The sequence below is a fragment of the Erinaceus europaeus genome, chromosome 11, assembly GCF_950295315.1.
Source record: "Erinaceus europaeus chromosome 11, mEriEur2.1, whole genome shotgun sequence".
In the NCBI taxonomy this organism is placed as follows: domain Eukaryota; kingdom Metazoa; phylum Chordata; class Mammalia; order Eulipotyphla; family Erinaceidae; genus Erinaceus; species Erinaceus europaeus.
This window is the reverse complement of record NC_080172.1, coordinates 82819037-82832177: the sequence shown is the minus strand read 5'-3', so window position 1 is coordinate 82832177 and position 13141 is coordinate 82819037. Positions and strand designations below refer to the sequence as shown.

The window sequence follows — 13141 nt, the reverse complement described above, 5'->3', positions numbered from 1 at the left end:
TTGGCTATGTATTGTGCAAATGTTTGTTTTACAAATAGGAGCTAAAACAAATATGGTTGTCAGGGAGCCTTCTATTGTATCTCAAATACCTCTTCAGATGAGAACACTGGATAAAACATTATACTGATATATAGTTTGTTATTGTTTATTTCACTAATTAATATTCTTCAGATATGCAGACAGTTATTTTTAATTAAGTCCTTTTTATTTTTGGTTTACATGAGTAGAAATATAATGCCATGAGGCAATGTATTCTGTTGCCCATCCTACCTTAAAAAGAAATTTGTGAGTTGGGTGGTAGCGCAGCGGGTTAAGCACAGGTGGCACAAAGTGCAAGGACCAGCATAAGGATCCCAGTTCGAGCCCCCGACTCCCCACCTGCAGGGGAGTCACTTCACAAGCAGTGAAGCAGGTCTGCAGGTGTCTATCTTTCTCTCCCCTCTCTGTCTTCCCCTCCTCTCTCCATTTCTCTCTGTCCTATCCAACAACAGACATCAATAATAATAAGAACTACAACAACAATAAAAAACAAGGACAACAAAAGGGAAAATAAATAAATATTAAAAAATTAAATAAAAAAAAGAAATTCTCTTCATCTCTACATTAAGTCTCTACAATTTTTCTTCTGAGGAAGAGCATGGCAGGAATCAAACCTAGGACCTTTATACATGTGGGCATGTGTTTTACCACTCAGCTACATCCTGTCTCCAAAGTCATGCATTTTTTAAACAAGAATAATTTAAATGAGAAAATTAATGAGAATTTGACATTTCTTTGGAGTAAAAGTATATTAAGATTCAGATCTTATGACCAGGGAGGTGACTCAGTGGGTAGCATGCATGATTTATATGCATGACGCCCTGAGTTTGAACCCTGGCACCAAAGCTCTGGTCTTCCTCTTTCTTCTTCTCCTCCTCCTCCTCCTCCTTGTCTCTCTCTCTCTCTTATTAAATAAGTGAATAATTAAATTTTTAGAACACTAGGAACTGAGTTATAAGGCTATATATTTGAAAACCTATGTAATGTTATAAACCAGTGTTATTCAGTTAAGATAATTAAGACTAAGAGCTCTTTGGGAGATTAGGAGATGCCAGTCTTTACTTACCTTTCTTATAAATATATAATAGATAATACAAGAATGAGTTTAGGTTCTGAGAGACAGCATCATAGTTCTACAAAAAGACTTTCATGCTTGAGGCTCCAAAGTCTCAGGTTCAATCCCCATATCACTATAAGCTATAGCTGAGAAATCTGTGGTCTCTCTTTCTGTGTATTTCTTTCTCTCTTTCATTAAAAAAGAATATATATGTATGTGTATATATACATATATATATACATATATATATATATATTTTTTTTTTAAAGAAAAAAAATGAGCTAGGAGTCGGGCGGTAGCGCAGCAGGTTAAACACAGGTGGCGCAAAGTGCAAGGACCAGCTTAAGGATCCCAGTTCAAGCCCCCGGGTCCCCACCTGCAGGGGAGTCGCTTCACAGGCAGTGAAGCAGGTCTGCAAGTGTCTGTCTTTCTCTTCCCCTCTCTGTCTTCCCCTCCTCTCTCCATTTCTTTTTTTTTTTTTTTCCTCCAGGGTTATTGCTGGGCTCGGTGCCTGCACCATGAATCCACCGCTCCTGGAGGCCATTTTTCCCCCTTTTTGTTGCCCTAGTTGTTGCAGCCTCGTTGCGGTTATTATTGCCATTGTTGATGTTGCTTTGTTGTTGGATAGGACAGAGAGAAATGGAGAGAGGAGGGGAAGACAGAGAGAGAGGGGAGAGAAAGACACCTGCAGACCTGCTTCACTGCCTGTGAAGCGACTCCCCTGCAGGTGGGGAGCCGGGGGCTTGAACCAGGATCCTTACACCGGTCCCTGTGCTTTGCGCCACGTGCGCACCCACTGCGCCACCGCCCGACTCCCTCCTCTCTCCATTTCTTTCTATCCTATCCAATAATGACATCAATAACAACAACAATAATGACTACAACAATAAAACAACAAGGGCAACAAAAGGAAATAAATAAATAAATAAATATTTTTTAAAAAAGAAAAAAAAAAAAGAGATACCACAACACTGCTTCTGAAGCTTTTACCCTGTGTAGTTAGTTATTCCTGGGTGGTGGCTAGGGGCTTGAGCCTGGGTTCTCACACTTGGCAAAGTATGTGCTCTGCAGGTGAGCTGTTGCCTGGTCCCCTAGTTACTTTTCCTTTTTAATTTTATTTATCATGGACACAATTGCCTGTCAATAAATGTGGCTTTGTTACCGTTTATCTAGCTATTGTCCTTTTCAATGCTCTGAACCCTGGGCTGCATATGTGTATGCGCTTTATCACATACATGCTCAACCAGATGCACCACTACCTGGCCCCAGTATTAGTGGTTTTTTAATATAGAATGAAACCAAAATACCACTCCACTATTCATGTAGTTGCAATAGTTTTGTCCTTGCTATTCTCATATGGTACTTCTATTACGGAGCCACCGTCCTAGCTCTAAATGCGTATAGTTTCTCAGACTTATCTCAGACTTAACAAAAATAAGAACAGTATCTATATGTATCTTTGCATGCTACTGTGTTCTTTCCATAAAACAAATTTTCCAAGTGTCAGCAAATATTGTTTTTTTTTTTTTTTAAAGAAAGTCTATGCCAGGGGGCCAGGTGGTGACACACCTGGTTGAGTGCACGTTACAGCGTGAAAGGACCCAGGTTCAAGTCCCCGGTCCCCACCTGCAGGGGGAAAGCTTTGTGAGGGGTGAAGCAGTGCTGAAGGTGTCTCTTTGTCTCTCTCCCTTTCCGTCTCCCCCTACCCTCTCAGTTTCTGGCTGCCTCAATTTTTACATTGAGGATGGGAAATAAAGAGGAAAGGAAGATGGGAGGGCAAGAGAGAGAGAGCAAAGCAGAGAAACCACAGGCTCCATTGTCCAAGATGCTTCCTCTTTGCCTGGTGTTCCCATATAGTGGCTAGAGGTTTGAACCCAGATCCTTGGTAATGGCAAAATGTGCAGCACTTTTCTATCTGATCTATTTCCTGATCCTTCAAGAAATCTCTTTATTTTTTTTTTAATATTTATTTTTATGGGAGAGAGCAGAGTACTGCTTAGCATTGTTTTATGGTGGTGCTGGGGATGGGAACCTGTGATCTTTGGTGGCTCCGGCATACAGATCCTTGTTTTTTTTGTTTTTTGGATAGAGACAGAGAAATTGAGAGATTGAGAGGAGTGGAAGACAGAGAGACATCTGTAGCCTTACTTCACCACTTGTGAAGCTTTCCCCCTACAGGCAGGGACCAGGGACTTGAACCTGGGACCTTGTGCACTGTAATGTGTGCGCTTAACCAGGTGCGCCACCTCCTGGCCCCAGATCCTTGTTTTGTTTTGCTTTTGCCATCATCAGGGCTTCACTGCTCTAGGCTGAATTTGTCAGACAGAGAGAGAGAAAATACAACAGACAGAGAGAGAAATAAGGAGAGGATAAGACACTACAACACCAAAGCTTCTTCCTGTGTCATGAGAACGAGGCTCAAACCTGGATCAAGCCCATGACAAAGCTATCCAGGTGAGCTATTTTGCCAACGTGGACACATAGATACTGTGCTCTGGCCCTGAAATTTGCTGAAACTTATTCTGATAGTTTTCTCTAAGGCAGTGAATATTGGTTATTCCTTGTTTATGAAAAAAAAACTTATGTTTTAATTTCTCTTGTCCTTTCTAACTCTTTCTCTTTCTTTCATTTAGGCTTCTCATAACATTGGCATAGCAATGGATACTGAGCAGGGATTGATTGTCCCTAATGTGAAAAATGTTCAGATCTGCTCTGTATTTGAGATCGCTTCTGAACTGAACCGCCTGCAGAAGTTGGGGTCTGTTGGCCAGCTTGGTACCACTGATCTTACAGGAGGAACATTTACTCTTTCCAATATTGGATCCGTGAGTAATAGTCAAACAGTCATGTTCACATTTATAGACCATAGCCTCAAGTTACTAATCACATGTCAATTTAAAAAGTAATTTTTCATTTGCCATTTTTTTCCTCAAAAGCTAAATTTTTTTTTTTAATTTGTCTAGATTGGTGGTACCTATGCCAAGCCAGTGATCTTGCCACCTGAAGTAGCAATTGGGGCTCTGGGATCAATTCAGGTATGTTTATTCTATAATTGAAAGAAGAAGATAGTAAACAAAGAATAGCCATTTCTGAGGTTCTCCCTTGCTCTGTAGGTCTGTGTGTGACATTTGGTTTGGTAAGCCAAGTATTTCCAGGAGTGAGTTAGACCTGCAGTCCCAGGTTGCCTGTATATATGATAAGTGCAGGTGATCTCAGTGGTTTGTGTATAGGTAAACTGTTGTGGTGAATTATGCCAGACACAACTGTGAATCTCCATGATTAGTAACAATAAATGTGATAGAAGTCAGTCTGTTTCTATCAAGAGGGATTGCTTCACGGGCAGTGAAGCGGGTCTGCAGGTATCTATCTTTCCCCATTTCTGTCTCCCCTCCTCCCTAGATTTCTCTCTGTCCTATCCAACACCAACAACAATAGCAATGACAATAATAATAATAACAACAACAAGGGTAACAGGGCAAAAAAAATGAGGAAAATGGCCTCCAGGAGCAGTGGACTCATAGTGCAGGGACCAAGCCCCAGCAATAACCCTGGAGGTCAAGAAGAAAAGAAAATATATATATGTATATCAGTTGTAAACCAATTCAAGTTATTACTTATATTAAGGTCAGACATGTTTTGAGCATTTTTTCTCAAACTATTATTTTTTTAATTATATATATTTTTATTTGATAGAGACAGCCAGAAATTGAGAGGAAGGGGGAGATAGAGAGGAAGAGAGGAATAGAGGCAGAGAGACATCTGCAGCACTGCTTTACCACTTGAGAAGCTTTCCTCCTGCAGGTGGGGGCCAGGGGCCTGAACCTGGATCCCTGCACATTGTAACATATGTGCTCAACCAGGTTTGCCACCACCTGGCCACTCAAAGTTTACTTTTTAATCATTAGACATGGTAGTTTAAAATGATTTTTTGGCTTGGTCTAGGGAGGTTGCCCAGAAAATAGAGTGCATTTCTTGCAGGGGGAGGTTGGGGGACCCCAAATTCAATTTCTGGCACTGTATGTGATAGAGCAATGTCTTAGTCAGTCTCTCTCTCAAAAAAAAAAAAAAGTAGATTTTTTTCCCAAAGAGTTAGTTATGTATTAAATTATTTTTATGAGATAGAGACCAGAGCACTGCTCAAGTTTGTCATATGGTGATGGTGGGCCTCTGAGGCCCCAGGTATGCAGAGGTAGCTCTATAAAGTGTAGATTTTGTGGCCTCTGGAACAAAACCCTCAGGACCTATATTTTAAATAAGAACCCATATAGTTCCAACACAGGTGATTTTTTTTTTTTTTTTTTTTTTTGGCAACACTTTAGGAAATACTGACTTAGAACAAGGGTTGTAATGATTGTTAGCCTTTGCTAGTAGTACAGTTATATGGATTGCTTGGAAAAAAAAAAAAAGCCCAAATTCACCCCATCCCAAATAAATCAGAATTTTGGGGAGGTGGGTTGTCGCAGACCACCACAATGGATGAGCAGCAGGAGGGTCAGGGGTCTTGAAGGCAACCTTCCCAGTGGGTCAGGAGTCGGCGCGAGGGAGAACAGGTAGACACCACTCTCTATTGGAGGGTGAATCTGGACTCATTTTAATAGTGAGACTGCATTAGCTTTTATACTTTTTTCAGGTTACATTTAGGTTGCCTAAGCAACTAGCTTATAAAGAAGTAGCAATAAGCATCATAGTCTTGTGGCTTTGGCAGGCTACATGTTACTCCCCTATAACTGTAAAGAATGGTACAATACTTAGTATCACCCTGTTCTCAGGGGAGGTCATACCCAGAATTGTTTTTGACTTTTGTGGAGGGCTATTTTTATCATTAATCTTCTATGGGGGGCATACAGATCTTTGTCTAGTCGTGGACCACTGCTCATCTAGGTCTGGTACAGTTTAACTATTAATCTTTTTTTGTTTTAATACATCAACTTGTACCTGGGAGGCCTCAATCTCTGTATTTTTTCTTTGAGGGGCAGGTAATAACATGACTTTTTTTTGTCTGTCTATGTTGACCCACCTTCCCCACTTTCATAATGTAACTTTCAAATATGCCCCTGTGTAAGAGAGAGGGGGTGCTTCTGACTCTCCATTCCCATCAGGCACTGCTAAAGCACTATTAATCAATTGTGACAGTATAATTATTTGTAGCAATAACGGGGAGAGAATGTGTCGACCCATTTTCGTCTTCTTGCCCAGCTTCCTTGAAGTCTGAATGTAGGTCCAGAGGAGATGACCCTGTTATGCTCCCTGGCAATCGTGTTGGGGCGCCGCAGTGGGTATCCTTATTAACTTAGTGATTAGAACCATCAGAATTAAAACAATAAGGCCCAGCATACCATTTCAATATCAAGATTATTAAATTATATTGTTACTAAATTAACCTTGACTGTGATTTTAGGTTTCAAAAAAGCTCCTTGATGTTTTTAATGCATCCACACACTTTTTTTTTTTTTTACTTTCAAGTTGACATTCAAAACCTGCACGGATACTTTTTCAGCCTATGACTTCCTGCCTACTGGGTCATACTTCAACTGATACTTAACTATTCTCTTCCTAATATTTACTCTCATTTCTGACACATGGAGATAGTAGGGAGCCAAAAACAAAACACTTAGCATCACATCATTCTTTCCAAACAAGAATTTCTCAAAGAAGATAACATATTCTCCCAACAAAAAATTGTTTGCCATTTTAATGTGTGTATCATGAAAAGAAATGTGATTGGCTGTTCTTCGGGATAATTTTGGTGCACAGTTTTTTTTTATTAAAAGAATTTATTTATTAATGAGAAAGATAGGAGGAGAGAGAAAGAACCAGATATCACTCTGGTACATGTGCTGCCAGGATTTGAACTTGGGACCTCATGCTTGAGAATCCAATGCTTTATCTACTGCACCAACTCCAAGACCACATGGTGCACAGTTTTTAAGTAGACTATTAAAAATCACATTATGCTTTTCTTAGTTTAGAGATTTTCTTTTTTTTTAATATTTATTTATTAATTACCTTTTGTTGCCCTTGTTTTTTTTTATTGTTGTAGTTATTGATGTCGTCCTTGTTGGCTAGGACAGAGAGAAATGGAGAGAGAAGGGGAAGGCAGAGAGGGGGAGAGAAAGACAGACACCTGCAGACCTGCTTCACCGCCTGTGAAGGCAACCCCCTGCAGGTGGGGAGCTGGGGGCTCGAACCGGGATCCTTACACCAGTCTTTGTGCTTCGCACCACGTGCGCTTAACCCGCTGCGCTACCACCCACCTCCCAGTTTGGCATCATTTTACACTTGTCTTTTTCAGGCTATGAAACATAGTTTTGAAAGTGTAAATCGTTTTCTTTTCTTTTCTTTCTTTTTTTGCCTCCAGGGTTATTGCTAGGGCTCAAATCCACTGCTCCTGGAGGCTATTTTTTCCCTTTTGTTGCCCTTGTCGTTTATCGATGTTGTTATTGTTGCTGTCATTGTTATTGGATAGGACAGAGAAAAATCAAGAGAGGATGGGAAGAGGGAGGTGAGGGGTGGGGTGGAAGATAGACACCTGCAGACTTGTTTCAACACTTGTGAAGGGACCTCCTGCAGGTGGGGAGACTGGGCCTTGAACCAGGATCCTTCTGCTGTTCTTGTGTTTCCCTCCATGTGTGCTTAAACCACTGCACTACCACCCGGCCCAAAAGTGTAAATCTTTATAGTGACTTTATATAACTAATCTTCAGTAAGGAGGAGCAAATAGTACTGCTTTCTCCCATTATGAAATCTCTCCTTTGCTGTTTTCCATTTTCACGGTAATTTTGCTTTTTTGATGTGACATAATCTGAGTCATTAAAAAATCTCAATTTTCAATCTTTATCTTCCTTATTACTTACACTTGAGATGACTGACCAACCCTACCACTTTGGAAAACATTCTTCACTTTGACTTATAAAATTTCTTGTTTCTGTTTTGGTTTTCCTTCTACCTTCTGCCTATTCACTCTGTATCTCCAGTACCTGTACCTCTTTACCTCTCTCCTCATTTCCCAAGCTCTGAACTTGAGCTGACCTTTCCTCATCTGATGCAACCTCATGGTCTTACATATGACTCACCCACTAACTCTCTCCCTCTCTCTCTCTCTCTCTCTCTCTCTGCGGTCCTCCCTTTCCCCCTCTCTCTTCCTTCCTCCCTTTCCCCTTCCTCCCCTTCAACCTCTGTGTCCTATCAAGTAAAGTGAAGAAAGAAAGAAAGAAAGAAGAAAGAAAGAAAGAAGGGAGGAAAGAAAGAGTGGCTACTGGAAGCAGTGTGGGCACTAAGCCCCAGCAATAACCCTGGTGGGACAAAAAAATAATAATAAGAGAAAGGAAAGAAAGAAATACCATTTCTTTTTAATTTTTTTTATTGATTTAATTATGATTGACAACACCATAGGACAAGAGGGGTACAGTTCCCACCCCCAGAGCTCCATGTCCCATCCCATCCCCTCTATTGGAAGCTTTCCTATTTTTCATCCCTCTGGGAGCATGGACCCAGAATCATTATGGGGTGCGGAAGGTGGAAGGTCTGGTTTTTTAATTGCTTCTCTGCTGGACATGGGCATTGGCAGGTTGATCCATATTCCCAGCCTGTTTCTGTCTTTCCCTGGTGGAGCAGGGCTCTGGGGAGGTGGAGTTCCAGGGTACGTTGGTGATGTTGTCTTCCCAGGGAAGTCAGGTTGGCATCAGGGTAGCATCTGCAACTTGGTGGCTGAAAAGCATTAAGATGTAAAGCAGAACAAATTGTTTAATAATCAGGAACTTAAAGGTAAGAATATAGCAAATGAGATTTAGGGTCTCCATTTTGAAAAAGCTAGTAGGTCTACTTTAGGTGTGTTCCAAGGGGCCTGTGACTCTACTAATTTTTGCCTGAGCCTCACAGATAACATACCTCTTTTCCTGCTTTCATTCCCTTTTCTTTCTTTCTTTCTTTCTTTCCTTTTCTTTCTTCCTTCCTTCCTTCCTTCCTTCCTTCTTTCCTTAGCTCCCTCCCTCTTCACTTCCTCCCTTCCCTCCTTCCCTCCCTCCTTCCTTCCTTCCTTCCTTCCTTCTTTCCTTAGCTCCCTCCCTCTTCCCTTCCTCCCTTCCCTCCTTCCCTCCCTCCTTCCTTTCTCTCTTTTTTCTTCTTGTTTATTTTTACCAGAACCCTGCTCAGCTCTGGCTTATGGTGGTGTGAAGGATTGAACCTGGGGCCTTGGAGCCTCAGGCCTGAGAGCCTATTTGCATAACTTTATGCTATTTCTCTCCTCCTATATTTTCTTTAAAGAAAAATAGAGAAAAGAGGAGAATTGAAGAGAGAAGAGAAGAGAGTCGGGCGTTAGCGCAGTGGGTTAAATGCACGTGGCGCAAAGCACAAGGACGAGTGTAAGGATCCCGGTTCGAGCCCCTGGCTCCCCACCTACAGGGGAGTCACTTCACAGACGGTGAAGCAGGTCTGCAGGTGTCTATCTTTCTCCCCCCACCCCCGTCTTCCCCTCCTCTCTCCATTTCTCTCTGTCCTATCCAACAACAACAACATCAATAATAACTACAATAATAAAACAACAAGGCCAACAAAAGGAAATTAATTAATTAGTTAATTAATTAAAAAATTTTAAAAAGAGAAGAGAGCGAGAAAGGAAGGAATAAAGAAAGAAAGAAAGAAAGAAAGAAAGAAAGAAAGAAAGAAAGAAAGAAAGAGAGGTTTGTGAGAGAAGGAGAACCAGGGCATCACTCTGCTATATATAATGCCAAGGACTGACCTTGAGACTTCATGCTTGAGGGTTCAATGCTTAATATACTAAGCCACCTCCCAGACCTCCTGCTTGCATTTTCTATTCTCTTCAAATTCCTTTACTTTTGCCCTCTGCTCTTTTCACCATGTAGCGTGCTATATAAGTTTTCCTTATTTATCTTTGTTGCTTCTTTTTAACAAAAATGTCAGCTCTAAAAGGGTAAATGTTGTAATTTGTTTTATTCACTTCATGATCTTTAAAGGCTAGAGGTCTAGTTCTTAATAGCTGCTCACTAAACATTTTTTTAAGTAGGTGAAGTCTAAGACATGTGAAAATTGCACAGTGGTTAGGAAATATCTTGCAGAAACACTGGAAGCATGAAGTACGTACTCACAAACATGGGAAAACTAGAAGCTCAGGAGTCATTATAATGCTCATCTTCAAGGAATGGAATTTGCTATTTTGAGTTTGTGCTTTGAGCAAGTGTAAGTTGACTCTCTGTTCTTATTTCTAGGCCCTCCCCAGGTTTAACCAGAAAGGAGAAGTATATAAAGCACAGATAATGAATGTAAGCTGGTCAGCAGATCATAGAATCATTGATGGTGCTACCATGTCCCGCTTCTCAAATTTGTGGAAATCCTACTTAGAAAACCCAGCTGTTATGCTACTTGACATGAAATGAAGATGTCTAAGACATTCTTGAACTTTTTGAGCTTCCAAAGAATATGTATGTAGAGCCTGGCTGTATAAGCACACATGTTCATTACAACTTGTATTATAAATGATTTACATTGTATGATTAAGATTCTATGGCACATTCTTTATCACTATTCTTTTAAACTTTTTACTGAAAATAAGTAATAATGTAATAGTTCTTCTGTGGCTGTCACATTTTATAGGTCATTTATATAAATACGACTTCTTCATATGGTGCTGTGGTCATTGTGTCAATGGATTGAAACTGGCAAGAACAACAAAATAATATTCTGAAAGACAGGTAGCCATATACTGTACACAGTATTTGCTCTATTTCTTTATCTTAAACTGACTCTTAATGAAATTTCAGATACAATTAGTTGGGAAAAGGAATTTAATGTGCAGAAATACTTCCATTTCCCCTCAGTAATTCTAATTGTTGATTAAGTGCAATTAAACTTACCTTGGAAGGTATCCAGGAGTTATGGGTTCCTGTAGAGAGTATAAATTGTAAATGTCTTACTTGTATACATTAGTATCTTTTAAAAGCAAGGAATTATGAGTGGATCTTTAGTTTTGTAGCCACTAAGAATTCTGGTAATATTTTGTTGGGAAGGAACTTTACTTTTACAATTTATTGCACATACAGATGGCACTTCAATTGAAGCAGCTGCTCACGTTGTCTTACACTCAGAAGTCCTGCTGCCTTTTAAGTGTTTTAAACTTGGTCTTCAGCTGAAAATAGGATGACAGAGTGAGAAAATAAGGTCTATCCCACTGTCTATAACATGGTAGGTAAGGTGAATAAGAATCTCCTGGGGTTTTGTGGACATTAAAATAAAGTAGTAAATTTTATATGGAAGTACAGGTATCATCATGTTCATTTTAACTTTAATCAAAATAGCATCCAGATATATAGACAATGGCACTTATTTTTATTTGCATTAGGAAATTCAGGCCATTTCTGATTGTCTCATTGAAAACTCTATGTTCAAGTGAAATTTTGTGACAGAAAAAGTTTGTTTCAATATTCACCTGATTGTTTTTTAAGAGCATATAATATTTAAATTAGAAAATATTGTTTTGAGTGAAGGTTATTTTTAGAGTCATGTTATATAGGAAGTTACAGAGAAAATAAAACCACATACAATCCTAATATATTAACATTTTCATCAACATTCTGTATACATAGCTATTCTTTCTACAAAAATGAGATCATATTGTCTTCTGTTTTATAATCTGGGGTTTTAATTTAACATTTTATGATTAACTTTACATGTCAATAAACAATTCCATATTATCATGCATTTAAATGGCTGCATAGTGTTCTGTTGTGTGTTTTTATTATACATCAAGTATTAAATAGATGCTGTATATCAACCATCATGTAAAACGCAGGGCACACAATCCCTGCCTTGTGCTACTTGCCTTTATTAAGTTTGTAGATAGTGGAGGAGACAGATATTAAATTATCATTTAAAATATATACTTATTTGTTTATTGAGTAGGGACATAGAGAAATTGAGAGGGAAGAGGAATCAGGGAGGAATAAAGAAAGAGACACCTGCAGCCCTGCTTCACTGCTCATGAAGCTTTTCTCCCTGGGGGCTTCAGATTATCTTTAAAATAGTAGTGGTGAGAAGATAGCTTACTGGGTAGGGAGCATGCCTTCCTGTGTGTGTGGCCTGGGTTCAAGTCATAGCACTACATAAGAGTGTCACAGAACTGGGTGGGATAGAGGAGGGTGAGTTGGTGTTGTAGTGTCTCTTCCTCTACCTGTCTCACCCTCTTTCTAAAATTATAATAAAAGAGAGAGAAAGAGGAAGAAAGGAAGGAAGGAAGGAAGGAAGGAAGGAAGGAAGGAAGGAAGGAAGGAAGGAAGGAAGAAAATGTTGCCCAGAAGTGGTCAAATTCTACATGAACTCATCTCTGATGCCTCCAAAAAAAGTGTGTGTGTAGGGGAGTCGGGTGGTAGTGCAGTGGGTTAAGCGCAAAGCACAAGGACCAGTGTAAGGATCCCTGTACAAGACCCTGGCTCCCCACCTGCAGGGGAGTCACTTCACAGGCAGTGAAGCAGGTCTGCAGGTGTCTGTCTTTCCCTCCCCCTCTCTGTCTTCCCTTCTTCTCTCCATTTCTCTCTGTCTTATCCAACAATGACTACAACAATAAAAAAGCAACAAAAATGAATAAATAAATATTTTTAAAAAACTGTGTGTGTTAGTTAGCATTTAATTGAGGTTTCTGATTCTGTCAGGGAGGATAAGAAAATGAATATACCATGATTTAACTAGCTCACTGTTGTTGGCATTTGCAGAATTTTAAATACAGAACAGCGTGGTATAAATATTTTCCCCTAGTAAAACATAGGAGAATACGATTCCAGATATAACTGTGAAAGTGCCAGGAGGTGGCTTACCTAGTGGGGAGCACACTTTACCAATCACAAGAACCTAAATTTAGGCTCCTGGTCACCACATGGAAGCACTATGGAAGCGGGGACCTGACAAGCAGTGGAACAGTGCAGTGGTGTCTCTCCTTTTCTCTGTCCCCTTCTCCCTCTCTGTACTCACCCTTTATCTGGAAAATTGAAAACAATAATAATAAGTTTGCTAAGAGTAGTGGAATCATGCAGGTTACAC

General features: G+C 40.0%; 1 protein-coding gene across 4 annotated transcripts in view; it reads left to right on the top strand.

The window, feature by feature from the left end:
• The window catches only part of DBT (dihydrolipoamide branched chain transacylase E2), a 64991-nt gene extending 53172 nt beyond the window's left edge, over positions 1-11819 (top strand). For all 4 annotated transcript variants that reach the window (XM_007528588.3, XM_060202150.1, XM_060202149.1 and 1 more), the window contains 3 exons: positions 3730-3921; positions 4060-4131; positions 10321-11819. In XM_007528588.3, the coding sequence (XP_007528650.2) occupies positions 3730-3921; positions 4060-4131; positions 10321-10488 (432 nt within the window). In that variant the 3' untranslated portion in view covers positions 10489-11819. The remainder of the gene's footprint in view (positions 1-3729; positions 3922-4059; positions 4132-10320) is intronic.
• The last annotated feature ends 1322 nt before the right edge of the window (positions 11820-13141 follow it).